Source organism: Cydia fagiglandana, chromosome 13, assembly GCF_963556715.1.
Source record: "Cydia fagiglandana chromosome 13, ilCydFagi1.1, whole genome shotgun sequence".
NCBI lineage: Eukaryota > Metazoa > Arthropoda > Insecta > Lepidoptera > Tortricidae > Cydia > Cydia fagiglandana.
In genome coordinates this window covers 1,622,300-1,639,622 of record NC_085944.1, presented here as the reverse complement: position 1 = coordinate 1,639,622, position 17,323 = coordinate 1,622,300, and the positions used below count along the sequence as shown (strand labels likewise).

The window sequence follows — 17,323 nt, the reverse complement described above, 5'->3', positions numbered from 1 at the left end:
GGGGTGAGTCAGTCATATCACAGCATATATAGAGACAAAGTCCTAGAACGATGGGTGGAGCTGATCGCGCGCTGTGCGCACGCGCGTGGTGGCGGTGGCTCACGTGTGCTCTGCGCAAGGGCGGCTGCGCGTGCCCACCCACACAAGTACTGCTACTTAGAGAGGGGTGAGTCAGTCATTTAACAACCAAATTATATAAATAGTGTTAGGCCCCATTTATACGAGAGCTTTTTCAACGAGCGTTAGAAAAGAATTTGAATGACACAAATGGATATATGTATTTATTCACACGATGGCGTTGGCGCTTTTTACAAAGCGGTGTTAGATTTTCGACTTTAAGCCTTGGTCATTAAATTGAATTTAACGTGCAGACAGATTCAAGCAAGTTTTAACGCGCGTTGATAAAGCGCTCGTGTGATGGGGCACTTACGGTTTCGTTTTCAAATTTCGTCACTCAAAGGGTCTCTTATCTTAGGCATTTTTCAATCGCAAGACACTCACTCGGTCGTAATTTTGAGTCTGTAAGGTACCGTACTTACCATCAATGGGATGGACTAGTCTTACTTCACCATAACCATAAATTAATCATACATAATCGGTTATCACTTCACTCGTAAAAACTTACCCCGTATTCAATCGAAGCTTATTTAATTTTTCTGTATTAGTCTAAAAGATGACTCACGTTAGACCGGGCCGTGTCCGGGCCGGAGCTTCCGGAGCATCGTTTTCTATGGAAAGCATTGCGTGATCACCTGTTATGTCATATAAATAAGCAAGAAACAGTAAAAGTAGCTTAGTATTATAAAAAAAACCGGGCAAGTGCGAGTCGGACTCGCGCACGAAGGGTTCCGTACCATAATGCAAAAAAAAAACGAAAAAAAAAGCAAAAAAAAAACGGTCACCCATCCAAGTACTGACCACTCCCGACGTTGCTTAACTTTGGTCAAAAATCACGTTTGTTGTATGGGAGCCCCATTTAAATCTTTATTTTATTCTGTTTTTAGTACCTATTTGTTGTTATAGCGGCAACAGAAATACATCATCTGTGAAAATTTCAACTGTCTAGCTATCACGGTTCGAGAGATACAGCCTGGTAACAGACGGACGGACGGACGGACGGACAGCGAAGTCTTAGTAATAGGGTCCCGTTTTACCCTTGGGGTACGGAACCCTAAAAAGCAAAAAACCTCGTTTGAAAACACAGGCCCATTGCAAAACTCAAATTCTGCAAACAAAACATTTTGCAACAACTTCAGAACTCCCATTAAACCAGCCACATATTAATGATCCCGTCGTTAAAGCTTACCTTAAACTTAACAATATCGTTCATCGTTCACAAACAAACCCGTTATTTTCGTACGACATTTCAACAGAGACCTAATAATTAATCATAAGTTGCGCGGAAGTGTGAAACACCTACCGCAGCTATTCAAATCTACCTAAGTAATACATCTTTCCCTTTCACACCTTAATAAATAAGCGAGAGAAAAGAAAAGACTTTCTTTCCGTAGATTTTCAGGATTGAGTCGGAATCCGGCGACTTGCTTGGAGAATTTTACCAATCCACTCTCTTATCACAATGATTAGAGCCTTATTCGCTTGTAATTTGGCTTATTATCCTTTAGCCAGCTTAGATGTGCACCGTGATCGAAAAAGTTATCAAGTTCGTTTGAAATAAGGTCGAATATTCATTGGCAAGAAGCGAGGATTTGTGAATGAAAGAAGGTTCGTCGGGAGGAAGTTTGATTAAATTTTAATAGAGCGTTTACGAAAATAGCTACTGTTTATTAATTATGGGGTGGGAACTGTGAATGAAAACAGCATTTTGCTAATAGTTTGTTTCACATGAATTGTTTTATTTGCACAAGGAAATTAACACTGAGCGCTGTTTGAAAATGTAATGTAGGTAATATATCGTGTTGATACAGGGGTTCTCGCAAATGAACATAATTTATTTTCATAACCATTACGTTAAAATATTATTAGGCCCCCTAGTATGTATAAACATAGGCATATGTTACAAAACGACGAGAAATGCGAGTATTCATTGCGGTATATCTAATCGAGATACCGCTGGTACCCTAGTCAACAATGTAATGAGACCTGATCTATATGAGTTTTAAACTTGTTAGTCTCCTATTATTGCTATTATTCAGAGCCCACTGTGTCCCACTGCTGGGCAAAGGCCTCCCCCTCTTTATCCCACTCGTCTTTGTTTAGTGCTATATCTGGACCCGGGTATGTCCTTAAACCACGTCCAAGACCACCGGTGGACGGGCAGCAGCGTCCCTCAAATTCGGTGTACTCGACTGCGATTGCCAACCCGCCTGCCAAGCGTGGCGATTATGGCATTCACCCCCCATAAGGGGGAGGCCTATGTTCAGCAGTGGACATCTTATGGCTGAGAAGAAGAAGAAGAGAAGATATCTGGCCAGCCTCTCAAAAAGGACTCCAATTAAGTTATCCCACCATCGTCGATGACGTCTGTTCGGTCGGACTCAAATTTTGCTAAATCATATTTATTCGTCCAGCCTCCCCACCTCAGGCCATGACCGACCGTCGCCTAGCCATCGTGGAAGGCGCAGCTTGGGTGATGGTCCGTGTCGGTGCTGGCGAAGCTGAAGCGAAGCTCATGCTGGGAGCCAGGGTCGGTGGCGTGAGTGCGGCCGCTTACACCTGCCGCGTGCCGCTTACAAGCCCACTCGCGTTATTACACTATACAGCTGCAAATCAGGTACCCAACCCGAATATAAGCAGTCTACTTTTTTCTAATACCTATGAAAAAGCTTTTGTTTCAATAGGCCTAGAGTAAAAAGTATACGAATCGAGTAGGATTTTCCTCTACCAACAAAAATGCTTTCACGATATTATTTTACCAGTATAAAGTAGCGGTCATTTATGTATTTCTTCCCTTCGTTTCTATAAGACGTAGTCTGGCTTCACTCCGGCTCTTTTACAGTCTACCTAAGCTGACTTTCCTTAAAGGATTACTCACGTTAGACCGGGCCGTGTCCGGGCCGGAGCTTTCGGCGCTTACTTTTCTATGACATGACAGGCGATCACGTGATGCTTTCCATAGAAAACGCTGCGCCGGAAGCTTCGGCCCGGACTAAATATGTGAGTCATCCTTAAGTCATAATTATCATTATCTATTCTATGAATCATCCCACGTAACCTACCAGCAATAAACTCTAGATCACATTTAATTTACTCATTTTAATAATTTGTCAGGGTTACTACGCAACAGCAGTGGGCCCACCTTCAAACATGACGTGCGTTGAACGAGCAGCTACCTGGCAGCTATGGCACCCTTCGTTAGAAGCAACCCTGGACGCGCACTTCTCTGAACTGTCCACTATAGCGAGGGTAGCTGGTGCCCTCAACTCGCTGTTGGATAAGATGAGGGAAGGGATATATCAGGTAGGTGTATAAGATGATACCTCGATGATACTCGATACCTCGGGTAAGTGCTTCATAGCATTGTAAAATGGGTCGATGGACCTTGCAACTATGGCATTCTTCATTAGAAGCAACCCTGGATGCGCACTTCTCTGAACTGTCCACTATAGTGAGGGTAGCTGGTGCCCTCAACTCGCTGTTGGATAAGATGAGGGAGGGGATATATCAGGTTAGTGTTTGATACTATCGTACAAAGGGCCGAACGTATGCCAGCTATGGCACTCATCGTAAAAAGCAACGCTGAACGCAAAGCGACGCTCCTTTCTGAACTGTCCACTGCCCCGGCGCATGGACCGTTCCATTGCTTCTATCTTAGATATATTGTAGAATTTTCTGAGTATCTAACAGACCTTCTTCCAGGGTTCCCTCCGCGGTGTGAGCCGCTACATGGCGCAGTGCGCGCTGCGCCGGCGCGTGGATCGCTGCGCGGCGCACAGTCAGGCCGCCGCGCGATTGGTTGCGCAAACTCATGCGTCGCATCATCTGCTGTTGGTTCTGGACTCGTGAGTATAATGTCAACTTAATTTTGTAATGATAGCAGCACACTTTACACATCGCTCCGACGGTTGTTGCCCTAAAGAAGTCAGCAATAAAGATAAACTGGGCAATTTAAATAAGTTTATCTGAATATTTAGGCAATATGGAACTGGGAATCGATTTACTTGGTCCTATTCGAAGAGGAAACCAAGGCAGCAGCGATGGCTCGATGATGTAAATAATATTATCTTAGATACTATGATGATTCAAAGCTTACTCCGTCGCAGTACTGTGATAAATGCTAGAACTATTTATTGACAGGACACTATAAACATAAAAGGATATCGATATTCTTCTTTAAATTCAGGTTGTTAGCGGTATGTGAGCGGGGAACAACAGCAGGCTACGTTTATCCCGTAGACCGAGCTGCGCTGGTGAGGCGAGGGGCACGCGGCGCGGACTGGGCTGCCGATGCAGCTACGATTCGACGGTGTATCATGGACTTGCATCGTCTGCCTGGTTAGTACGAGTATCTCTATCTGCGTCTATATAAACTTACAGTTTGATCTGTGGCTGTGGTAATTGATGGGGGAGGTATATAATTAGCAGTGGACACATTTAGATACATAGATCCATAACTGCTTATAAGTTAGTAGACTGCACAGCACGAGGCGCTGACTAGCCTGCGGTAGAACTTGCATCGCCGTGTCCTTTGTTTCCATGTCTGTGTATTGTGAAGACTACGTTACTAACGAAGTGTGATGGCCTGCAAGACATTTTAGTTACTGTAAAACGGGGTGAGTAGGTTTCGCGGGGAGAGTTGGGTTATGAATGGGGAGAGAAGATTTGAGAGGGGGGTGAGAAGGGATTTTAAGGCTGCTGCTACAAAAATAATGTATTCCAATTTAAAATGGGGCTATAGTAATACGCATAATAAAAAAAAATCGATCCAACAATCTTCCAAAATCACCTTTGTATGAAAAACCCTCTCACCTCAAATACGAGGCACTACGGGGTGAGATGGGTTTTCCTCTTTATCTTCAAAATTATGAAATGGAACTACTCAAAATAAAATACAAACGTCCGAACCACTTATTATATACACCATTCAGTTTTCACATGTAAAAATAAAATTTTATCGAGGTATGAAAGTCAAATTTCACCCAACTCACCCCATTTTACGGTACGTCTATTTTTGAAGTATAGCTGGTCTAGCAAACCTTGTCAGTAAAAAAAGGCGCGAAATTCAAATTTTCTATGGGACGATATCCCTTCGCGCCTACATTTTTCAAATTTGCCGCCTTTTTCTACCGACAAGATCTGCTTGACCAAGTATATCTCAGGGCAAACCAAATGAATAGCTCAATCTTAACCAAAACCATTCCTATATCTGAAAAAGACAATACAAAGGGTGGTATTTCACCTGTCCAATTTCTTTGTCCAATGTCAGTGCATCCCACTCTCTCATTAAAGCATAATGTGACACGCAATACACATTAGGCGAAGAAATTAGATAGGTGGAATACCATCATAAGCCAGCAATGCTTTTCAGGGTCCGAAGACATCCTGCTTACGCCCTCCGAGTCCCTGGAATCGGTACTGTTTTCTCGCTGGGAGCACCTGAACAGAGTTCCGAAGCCTACGACTGGGGTCCCAAGCTTCACCAGGCGTCAGTTGATGTATCTGTGGAGAGTCGCCAGCGAGCTGGTGGCTTGTAAGAACATGGTGGTTTGTGTAAGTCATTGGTCATGTACATATATTTCACACAAGTTCAAGAAAAGACTGAAGGGACATGGACAGTGGCATCGTGTCCGGTCCAAGTCTTCTTTTGTCAGAATGTTTTTCTATTCCTCTTTTTTCTTTTCAAAAGGTTCAGCTTTAGCGTCTGCCTGCTAGTTGACAGTTTATATCTTCAACTTGTCTTAATGTCAGGCGTATTATGATTGCAATGTCCGCAATTAAGTGGAATTATATTACCTTCACCTATGTCACATCTAACACAGCGTATAGTATGAGACAAGCGAAGGCCATAACGCGCGCATTATTTGTGAGTCGTGCGCTATAAGAGCAATTACGCATTATTTGATTGATAACCATTAAAATTGTTAAGTAACGGTTTTAAGGATGATAAATAATAAACCTTAAGTAGGTAATTGAATTCCACAGGAAAACCACAGTACATTCCGTGCCAACTTGCTCCAAGTGACCTCGCAGCACGAAAACATAGAGCAACTGATCCACATCCTGGCGATCATGCTCGATCAAGCCCGAGACCTGTATCTGAACAACATCGAGACCAGAAGTCTGGGAGAGTTCGACAGAGATACTTCCACTTATAGGTAAAGTCATGAAATCTTCATTATGAAAAGTCTGTAGAGTTAGACCAAGAAAAGTCTGCAGAAATTTTGACAGCACACGCAGGCCAGTGTTATTTTTACGTCATAATTTCATAGAAGTTTGAGGCTTAAAATAACACCTAAATTGCGTGTGCTTTCAAAATCTCTGCAGACTTTTCTTGGTTTAACTCTATCTAAATTAATTTTGTATTAAGCAGAAAGTGTCTGTAAATTCTGGGTAAAGATATCGCCCGCCCTATGATCGCCTGAGACCCCTATCAATCAGCCGGACCGACACTTTCTTGATAAAATTCTTGGTGTCAGTCGACTACGGGCCCAATGTATCCATTGCAATCGCCGCAAACCATTACTTATTCGACAAGAACGCATATTTACAGCGCTTGAAAGTTTGGGCCTGGTCCAGGCCCAGGCTTTCGAGCTGACCCTTCTACGTGGGACGAAGCCTGCGTGGCCACCAAAGGGCGACCCAGGCTCCAGGGCAAGAGAGTGCAGCCATCAAGTCAGGAGGTTATTTAATTATTATGTAAAATTGTAGGTCAAAGAAATGGAACAAGCTAAAGGACTACTACGATGCGTCTTCAGCATGTTTGATCGACGCAGTCAGACGGGACCCGGAGCTACGGACAGAGAATTTGGACGACCAACTCAATTTAATGAGGAATGTGCTCAATTGGCTTTATAAAGGTAAGGTTTCACACTGTCATTGCCGAACCTTTAAAATAAAGAGTCCTTCTTGTTACGTACCAAACAAACAAACTAAACAAACAAACAAACAAACAACACTACAACAAACAAACAAACAAACAACACTACAACAAACAAACAAACAAACTAGGAGCGAAGTCTTGTGAAACGTAGTCTGTTTTCCAACTTACTTGATTCATCTCGATTGTGTACCAACCCTGCCAGTCTCCCACTTTTTCCTTTCCATCTCCTTATTACACCCATTGTACCCAAATAGGGAACAAAATTCCGGAATAAACAGAATCCTCTCAAAAAGCATCCCATGTTATGAACTATCTCTTCGTTCCGGTCATCAATTCAGTCATTTGCATGATGAAGGAGCAAAATCCCAAACATCTATACGAGTACATCCAAACTTTTTCTTTTCGCAGGATAAACTTACTAATTTTGCTAACTCTATATATTTGCTAAATCTCAGGAGTCAAAGACGACAAGAAATACCTCAGCCCAGTCCTCAAGCCATACCTCGATACCCTCTTCACCGGATCCCTAGAAAACTCCTGGTTCCTCGAAGAGTTCGACACTAAGAAGAGTGAAGCAGAGTTCCAAGGACTTAAGGAGTACTGTACTGGTGTCCATGATGGGGCGATTGAGCCCTGCCTTGGACTGTTGGATGCAGCTAAGAAGCTGGCTTGGGCTAAAGCTATGGTGGATTTTGTGGACAGATATAAACATATCGGTGAGTTTTCGTTTTAGTAGTAGTAGTAAACTATTGTACAGAAATACATAGGGTAAGACCACCAGTGAATGAACACTTAAGCAATTATCCAAGTTTGAAAAATCATTGCTCAGCATTCATTAAAAATTAAAATAATTAACTGCAATTTAATCAATCCTCATTTAATAAATAAGAAAGTAATTTCTGCGATTTTTAATTACTTTCATAGTTTTTGAGTTATACCAGAATTTACCAGAAACTACCCAAAAACCTAATGAATGAACATAAAAACTAGCGAATGAACACCGAAAAATCCAGTGAATGAACATTATTTAACTTTTTTTAATTAGCATAATAAAATCATTTTTATCACAAACACCGTTTCCGGCTCTATTTTAATAGGTATAGCGATAGCGTTTATATCTTTTTATCCCTCCATATTGACTTTGAATCGATTAGAATGTAATAAAATGATGGTTATCCACCAATAACATAGAAACCCGTTACATATTAAAATGAAAATATAAAATCAACCATTAAAACAAGAACCAACTTGCATATTTTGATGAAAAGGGGTCATGATCACCAAATAATGCTTAAAATAATAAACTTGTCACTGCAATGTTCGTGGTTACACTGTTCATACATAGAATTAGTAGAAATCCAATAAATAAACAAGCCAAATTTTGTATTGTTCATACATAGGCGTGACAAATCTAGTAAATGGACTATAGAAATTTGGTTTGTTCCAATACTGGCTAAATGAATCAGAATCGTTTTCTATGCAGAATCACAAAAAACAAGCTCAATACGATTGCGTTTACATATACATTTGGGGAAAAAATGAAATCTACGCGACATCAGTAAATGAACACACTGTTCATTTACTGGTTTCAGAACATTTGATGAGCCAGTAATGGAACTATAAAAAATAAAGACTTAATCGCATAATACGCCGACAAAGTTTACATAAATAGAAGGTTCAACTCTTAATCTAACCAAATAACTAAACTTTGTACTGGTAAAAATTAAATAAGCACTTCATATGTTGGTCCAAACGTACACTGTTCTTATCTGGGATCTAATATTTTCATACAAAACTTCAAATCCAGAAACACGTAAACTTCAAACGCCAGTCACATCCTAACTTGTCGAAGATAAATTTGTTACGGGTTGTCATTGCATAGGAAATAGAGTTGTTAATAAGAAAAAAAATAAGACAAGTGGAAGAAATTGCTATATTTCTTATTTTAGACGAAAAACGTGATTTTGTTCATTCACTGGGGGGTGTTCATTCACTGGAGGGTTTACCCTATTAAAAATAGAAAACATAAAATTAGTTAGAAGTACGGACTTATCCCTTATACACTCACACGTAATACTCGTATAATGTAGGTAATAGATATTCATGGATATCGAAGTCACAAAGCAACCATATTTTATTATAACCGGGCGATATAAATAGATACGATAATTTCGAGCATCAATGCTATACAGAAGTTGGCAGTCATGAACTGTGCGTTTCTCCAGAATCGTCCTGCCCCGCATAACCAAACTGTGGAAAGAATTATTGCTCTTGGTATTTCCGGCCCAATACGATCTTCAAACCTTCAAGAGCGTATTCATATCTTAACCTCTCTGATACTTGTTTACCATATTAAGGCGATTCGTCTGCTCCCCTGCGTCCTATATCATAAAAATAAATAAGTACTACCTGTTAAGAAGGAGTAACGTAGATAATGTCTGTGTGTGTGTGTGCTATAGCTATGCCGAAGTAGGGTTACCAGATGACAGGAATTTTCCTGACATGTCAGGAATTTTGGCCTTTTGTCAGGAATGGGGACGGAACACGAAAATGTCAGGATATTTTTGAATTGATGGACTTTTGTATAAAGCACCTTTTTATTTAGGTACTTAAATTATCAATTAAACGCGGCTAGACCCCCCCCTTCGGTTGTCGTCAAAATATGAATGTCAGGAAAAATATTCGGAAATCAGGAATTTTGTCAGGAAATTCTAAATTTGTATCTGGTAACCCATATGCCGAAGACTCCTATACCACTCAGCATACTCGCAGTTGAAGTGACCTCATTTAGAAGTATAACCGCCACATATCTGCCGTAAGCGAGGGAACTTCTACACAAGTTCTCGAAGGTGTCAAAGTTAGGAAGTTGCAAGTGCAGGGTGTCATTACTGAGCTCGAGCGAGTTAAGCGTCAAGTTTCCTTTTCCATGCTGGTGGTAAAGCTGGTGTTTAAGTCGTGTGTAAGCGGTATAAAGCTCTTGTTTATGCTCTAACTAATGCATAAAGTAAAATCACCTATTACGACCCTTATTGACTTCGCAGTACAGTCCAAAACTTGCCATACAAACTGCCATTAACTGCAGCTAGTGGCCAGCGCGCTTCCCTCATCACGCAGCCATGCGCGGGCCCGAGTAGGTGCTCATATCTTTATTCTTGAATAACTACAGTAAAATAACCTTAAATATTTGATATATCTGCATATTTTCTCGCAATCTAAGTGCTAACTCGGTCCGCCACATCCTCGATCTACCAACTTGTTATCGTTCTCGTTGCACTGGAGGTTATAGTGAGTGACTTTCCTACGCTCTTTAAACTACGGGAATAGAAGATCAGTTTTCAACGTCAGTGACATGTATAAAATAAAGACACACCATTTCGTTACAACTTCACGTTTCTTGTCCTTGTTGGAGGTGACTTTGATTGAATGTTGAATTCTTTCTAATTTTCTCAAAGGTTGACTGGAAGTTGGTAAGCGGCCATACCAGCCATGGCAATGGTATGGTGAGATATTGTATGGTGAGGTATTGAGAGTTGATAGAATCTCAGAAGAACTAGGCTATGGGATGAAAGTGGTAGACTATAAATATAGAAAGTCTAATACCGTTATTCATAAACGCGTTTCTGGTCTGAATTAGCTATGAATCGTTTGTCTTTATCTGTCATTTTGACTTATGTATTTGTAGGAAAGGGATAAAATATAATTTAACTAATTAAGGTCCGTAAAATTTTAATGTAAGAGGCCTTGGAGAGCAGTGGTAGGAAGAATAATCCATATGAGTCACGTCCCTCAGACATCAGAAAGTTTTATGAATAAAGTAAATAAAGTTTTATGAATAAGGGGGTAGGGGGTAATGAAAAGGGGGTATGATGGAAAGGGACAAACGATTATTATCGGCTTGTCAACTTTAGTAAACGTTTATGAATAAGGGGGTAAGTCTTTATTATTGAGTTGTCTTTCACACCGCATAAGTTCCCGGGTAGTTCGGACAGTTCGCAATCGTAGAATTGGGGCGGAAGCAGCTGCGGCGGGTCATGTGGCGGCAACTTACTCTAGAAGTTGATAGAACTACAATGCGAAGTTTTAGACCAATTTTTAAACAAGCAATTACGTCTGCGAGCCATATTCTAAATTTTATATTAAAGGAAAAAATGGAAAAAATTACGCTTCCGGCAGGACTTGAACCCGCAACCCCCGCAATTCTTGCGTTTGCTCTAACCAATTGAGCTACGGAAGCCTACCAGAACCTCGCGAATCTTCGGAGGTTGCGGGTTCAAGTCCTGCCGCCGGAAACGTAATTTTTTTCATTTTTTCTTTTAATATAAAATTTCGAAGTTGTAGAATTACTGGATATGAAATGATAAAAAGCGTATTATCTCACTTTAGATCGGACCGTTGCCGGGCTGGACCTTCTGGAGCTTTGTTTTCTATGAAAAGCACTACGTGATAACATGACATGTCGGATACCTCGGCTCGGGCCCGGCCCGGTCTAGCGTGAGATGAGGTCATTCAAAGTCATACTATCGCGCCTAAACATAACAGCCTAACTAGACGGAACATCCAACTTAATAAAACGTCCTTGGTTACTTTGCAACAAAATATGAACGATATTTCGCCATTCGTTCAATGCATGAAATGAGTGGCACTTTAAAATTCGTTTTTAAACCTATGGCCGTTTATGCTGTGAGTAATTTGCACGAATGTTTCGAATAAATCAAATTTATATTAATGTGCACTTATCTTTCGTGACTGTATAACAAATATGAGGTAAAAAACACTATTTGCCGCCATTTTGACCGGAAATTGCGTGATTACCGACAATTTATTTTATTTGTAGGTATTGGTGTTGTGAGCGAAACTCAAGTAGGTACCTGCAACATGTATAGTTTAATGATCAAAATTTTCCGAAGGACGGAAAGCGTTCACACAATTATTGCCTTGTGATTCTGGGCCGCTTGCACCATTCCACTAACCCAGGGTTAACCGGTTAAACCTGGAGTTACCAGGGTTACCAGTACAATTTGACACTGGGTTAGTGAATAGAATCAGGCGTTACTTTGCATACTTGAAATCCATATTAATTTAGTTTTAATTGACACTGGGTTAACGGCATAACCGCTTAACCCCAGATTGGTGGGATGGTGCAAGTGGCGCTTAGGAGGTAGGACTAGCAATGTGCAAGTTGCAGAACACTCTAAATAAAAAACCGGACAAGTGCGAGTCGGACTCGCCCACCGAGGGTTCCGTACTTTTTAGTATTTGTTGTTATAGCGGCAACAGAAATACATCATCTGTGAAAATTTCAACTGTCTAGCTATCACGGTTCGTGAGATACAGCCTGGTGACAGACGGACGGACGGACGGACAGCGGAGTCTTAGTAATAGGGTCCCTAGGGTTTTACCCTTTGGGTAGGTACGGAACCCTAAAAATGCAGGAACCATAATGAAAGTCTTCTGGAAACATACACGAGAATTAAAATCAAGTTTCTATTCAGAAAGATTATTGTAGGATTTTTTCAAAAAAGTATTATTAATAATATTATAAATCACATATTAATGAGACAGGCAGAAGAAATATATAATAAAGCCTGTATCTAAATAGATATTATGGTCTTGACATTTTTTTATTATTTGATAAATTTATATTTCTGAGAACTTATCCTATAGAAACTGGCAACTCCGGAGACCTCTCCTTGGTAAGTACAAAACCCGGTAGGACACACCTGTACAGTATTAGTTTTCTTGCTTTATTTCCTTGTACGTGAAATATCATCCGTGACAATACATAAAAGACTCCTGCGTATATAGGTAGCTACTTCCTAAACTATTATAATAATCGTGAAAGCGCCCCGGGGGTAATCAAAGTCGGCTTGATCGAATTATCGCACCCTTCAAGGTGTGATTTTAGTCAAATTCGGGGAAAACCACACGCTAAGCGTATTGACTTAATGGCACAGAACAGTGAAATTGAGATTGGTAATTCTAGGTAAGAGGCAAATCATAAATCATTTATCATTTATTTGTTTGTTTTTGCAAAGGAAGAGTTTCTACCTATTGATATTAAAATTGAGTAAATAGGATTGAGACACAAACTGTTTGACATTAACTGAGATCCTGTATCACAAATTATAACGGTTATAATTTTAAAAACTAAAAATAATTGTGGTGATAACAGTTTTTTACTGCGCCACCCAAGCGCCACCTATGAACTTGAACATGAACCTATTTGCTGTATATTTTATTCACATCTTCGTCAGTAGCTACAAAAATAAAATAAACAAGGTAAGTTCAAAATGACCCGGGGGGTTAGTAAAGGGGACAGTGCATCAACTTTAATGCACTGTCCTCTTTACTAACGCCGTTGGATCAAAATTCGTCTCAATTTTACATTACAATGAGACCAGTTTACTGTGAGCTTTCGCTGCGGGGTTTCAGTGTTGGGTGGCGGTTAGAAAGGTCTCTAGTTACTGGTGGAAAGTTAATACCCGAGTTTAGGACAAGGATAGATTGAAGGACAAACTAGAATCGGTCGGTGCTTATATTATTTTGTCAGTTGACGACCACGTACCTTCTTCTGTACTTTTAAGAAACTGAGCACGAAAGGGCCACTTGCACCATTCCACTAACCCGGGGTTATCCGGTTAAACCTGAAGTAACCATGGTTACCAGTACAATTTGACACTGGGTTGATGGTTGGACCGCTTAACTCCAGGTTAGTGGGATGGTGCAAGTGACTAATTTATAGAATACAAACGATGTTTATTTCAGTCAATTGTATTCAGCGTTATTTTTTTCATAAGTGTCTTACAGATTTAAAAATATTTTTTTACACTCCTCACAATAATTAATAGTTTGTATGGTTGTAAAAAAAGAAATGTGCAATTTGCTCAAAAATCGCTAAATATTGTTAATTCAAGTAATGGCAATATTAACTCTCTGGACTAAGGTCCTCTCTATCCTCCAAAGGCCTAGGTCCTACCTATACAGTATTTCTTCAGTTCACATTCATATTTAAACCATATAATATTCAATTGGAACAGAGTTGCATTTCTTTTGTTTTTATTTTCAATTTTCAAACAAACTCTATTCCCTGCACTATAAGTTTAAATTTCAGTGGCAATTTTAGGATTTTTATATGTATGGCTGGGTCTTAGGAGGCTATACTTTATTGCTAGGCCCTTCCAGTGTTAATTTACATGTATCGCTCTTTAAATTAGGGTCTGTGGACTTGCAAATCATGAGAACTTCCGATTTGTATCCCTATCGTATGCATCAAACCAATATAGCTATGACCCCAGATCCTATTCATTTGTTGCGGCTCTCTAGGTCTCATTACACTGCTGGGTTCCTAAAAACTTCCTCATGAGATCATTATGGTCAGTTGGTGCTGGTGTTGACGCGGTCCGTGAATACTTGCATGTTTTTACATTTTGGTGCCGCGTAAGCAGGATCAAATAACAACGTAGTTGGCTACTTTGATTAAAGCCACTCAAAGGAAAAGGCACTTAAAATACTGGCAAGAGTAATGTAGTTAACCTACTGGGGTAGAGTATAGGTTAAAAGGTTATTGTGGAATCGCTCTATACTAAGTAATTTATTACTTATAGGTGTACATATATGCTTTTACCCATACATATAAGAAGACATACTTATTGTTAGGTACCTATAAAGACTTCTATACAAACATAGACTACAAAATACGTTAGAATTAAATATATAGGTACGCAATAAATTAAAACTAATATCAATACACATAAAGTAAAATAATTACATTACTCATCTACGGCAAGATTTTTAAGAATGTTATAAGTGTGTGTGTTTTTACTGTATGACAGTCAACATATAAAAGCACAAGTTTAGTATTCAGTTTTAGAACAATATATTTAAGGATGATGTACGGATGATTAAGTTTTGGAGGAGGAAACGGTCGAGTACGAAATCTCGATTTTTGAGATTTTTACGCAGGATTATTTTAATATAATATCCAAACAAAAATTTAAAAAGATATTTTTAGGCAGTAGGCACACAATGTAAGTAAGTATACCTCCAACTTTTTGCGCATTTTGATATATTATTTCCTATCATCTCAAAACTATTTTCCAAAACACTTACCAATATTCTTATGAAATAAGCACAAGCCCAAATCTTGGTCATTTAAACAATCCCGGCCATCCAATCTCAAGAAAGTACTCTCACGTGTTCACTGTAATATCGAAGCTCTGATTCCTATTACTGAGGACTTTTCTTGATCTAGCCACCTGGACCAACGAATAAATAAATAAAATAGAAATTCAATTATTAAAAGAAAGAGGATAAAATTACAGAAGTAATTTTACTCAGTGATTAGGCTAGGCCTGTGTCGTGGTGACCGCTCTACAGAATTATGTACTAATTACTCGTACATAAAATTTTTGGGGTGTCCTCTAAACCAGCGGTCGGCAACCTTTTAGCAGCTAAGGGCCACATAGTAGTTGCCGATGTTGACGCGGGCCGCACTTTGTTAATATTTATGACTTTATCAAACATTGTCGTTTGTTAATATTACATAGAAAATAGCCAGGGAGGCTCGCGGGCCGCAAGTGTGAGGTTCGCGGGCCGCGGGTTGCCGACCGCTGCTCTAAACTAAAGTCTCTTACATTGTATGAGAAGAACGATGTATGAGAACGATTATATATTTTTAATTAATTTGTAAATAAGGGATCACGGCTGTTACATAGGTACTTAACGAGTAGGTACTTATTGCTTCCGCCCACGATATTGCCTGAGTAGAAATTGAAAATAATAACAAGAATTTACATTTCACCCCCTTAGGCTGAATTTCCAGAAATCATATCTTAATGGAGATCTTAAAAATTTGAAGGATATGTGTTAAAAATTTCAACGCTACATTTTTAAAGATTTTATTTCTCTTTAAAGATTTATTATTCTTAGCATGAAATGTACCTAATTCTAGAGCTCATTTGCAATGAATGCAAGTCTGGCAACTAGGGATCTAAATCCATTGGTTTTCAAGTTATTTTAGTGTTTACAAACTCTGTAAGCTTAAGGAAACTGACCTGAAAGTTTGCGTGCTCAGACTAGGTACCTAATGCAGGTAGAAAATTGAGCTGAGATTTTACTCTCATAAGCCACGAGTAGGTTACATTAGAATAATATTCTTGTTACCTACCTATATTTCATGCTCGTTTGCTGACTATTACTTAAAAAATATATATATATATTTATACGCAGATGAAAAATACACTAATTCAACTAAAGAGAGTAAAGGAATTGAATTTAATTAATTCAATCAATTTTGAATCAAATCAAATCTCAGATCAGATCTTCTTACGCCCACTTGCACCATCCCACTAACCCGGGGTTAAGCGGTTAAACCATTAAACTAGTGTCAAATTGTATGGGTAACCATGGCAACCCCAGATTTAACCGGTTAACCCAGGGTTAGTGGAATGGTGCAAGTGGGCCTTAGGGAATAGCCTCGATTATTTATTTTTTGTACATTAACTGACTTTAACTTGACTCGAACCTTACGTCAGGGGTTTTCATCAATAGCTACAACTCGTTAATTGCCTCGAAGGCCCGTAAGATCCAATCTAATTATAATGTTTCTTGTGCCCGGTCCAATGACACCCGACCGGACCGGACCGACTGGACCTTTCATCTGTTTTCTTTATTAACTTTAATGGCCCAAAAATACGATGTCTAAGTTTTTAAAATAATATTTTAAAAATTTATTTACAGAATATCATAAAAAATAATCAATGTTATTAAGTTCGCCTCTTGTACAATAAACATATTACTCATATTTCTGTGCAATGAAGATTAAATACTTAACTTGTTCTAGATACCTAACTAGTATTTTCTTTTCAGAGTTTCGACTCGTCTTCCCAACTGGCGAGGGCATGGCGGTGTCATATCCGATGAAACTACCAAGTCGAAGAGAACACAGTGCCGCTAGAGAACTCACATTAAGCCGGAGGGATAAGTGCGAGGCTAAGCTGCGGTTAGCTCGACGGAGTGTGCTTGGGGCCTTTACTGCGGCCCTTGTAGGGGACAAACGGTATGCTTACATGCTAATATATATTACATAACTATCTAGAAGAAGAAAGTAGTTAGAGAACTCACACTAAGCCGGAGGGATAAGTGCGAGGCGAAGCTGCGGTTAGCTCGACGGAGTGTGCTTGGAGCCTTTACTGCGGCCCTTGTAGGAGATAAACGGTAAGTTTACATGCTAATATATATTACATAACTATCTAGAAGAAGAAAGTAGTTAGAGAACTCACACTAAGCCGGAGGGATAAGTGCGAGGCGAAGCTGCGGTTAGCT

At 39.7% G+C, this 17,323-nt stretch overlaps 1 protein-coding gene across 1 annotated transcript in view; it reads left to right on the top strand.

Annotated features, from left to right (window-relative positions):
- LOC134669860 (uncharacterized) overlaps positions 1-17,323 on the top strand; it is a 78,394-nt gene that overhangs the window by 20,053 nt on the left and 41,018 nt on the right. The window contains exons 6-15 of the mRNA XM_063527478.1: positions 33-166; positions 2,532-2,734; positions 3,232-3,420; positions 3,820-3,962; positions 4,304-4,455; positions 5,489-5,670; positions 6,103-6,275; positions 6,829-6,977; positions 7,456-7,716; positions 16,868-17,057. Of these exons, the coding sequence (XP_063383548.1) occupies positions 33-166; positions 2,532-2,734; positions 3,232-3,420; positions 3,820-3,962; positions 4,304-4,455; positions 5,489-5,670; positions 6,103-6,275; positions 6,829-6,977; positions 7,456-7,716; positions 16,868-17,057 (1,776 nt within the window). The remainder of the gene's footprint in view (positions 1-32; positions 167-2,531; positions 2,735-3,231; positions 3,421-3,819; positions 3,963-4,303; positions 4,456-5,488; positions 5,671-6,102; positions 6,276-6,828; positions 6,978-7,455; positions 7,717-16,867; positions 17,058-17,323) is intronic.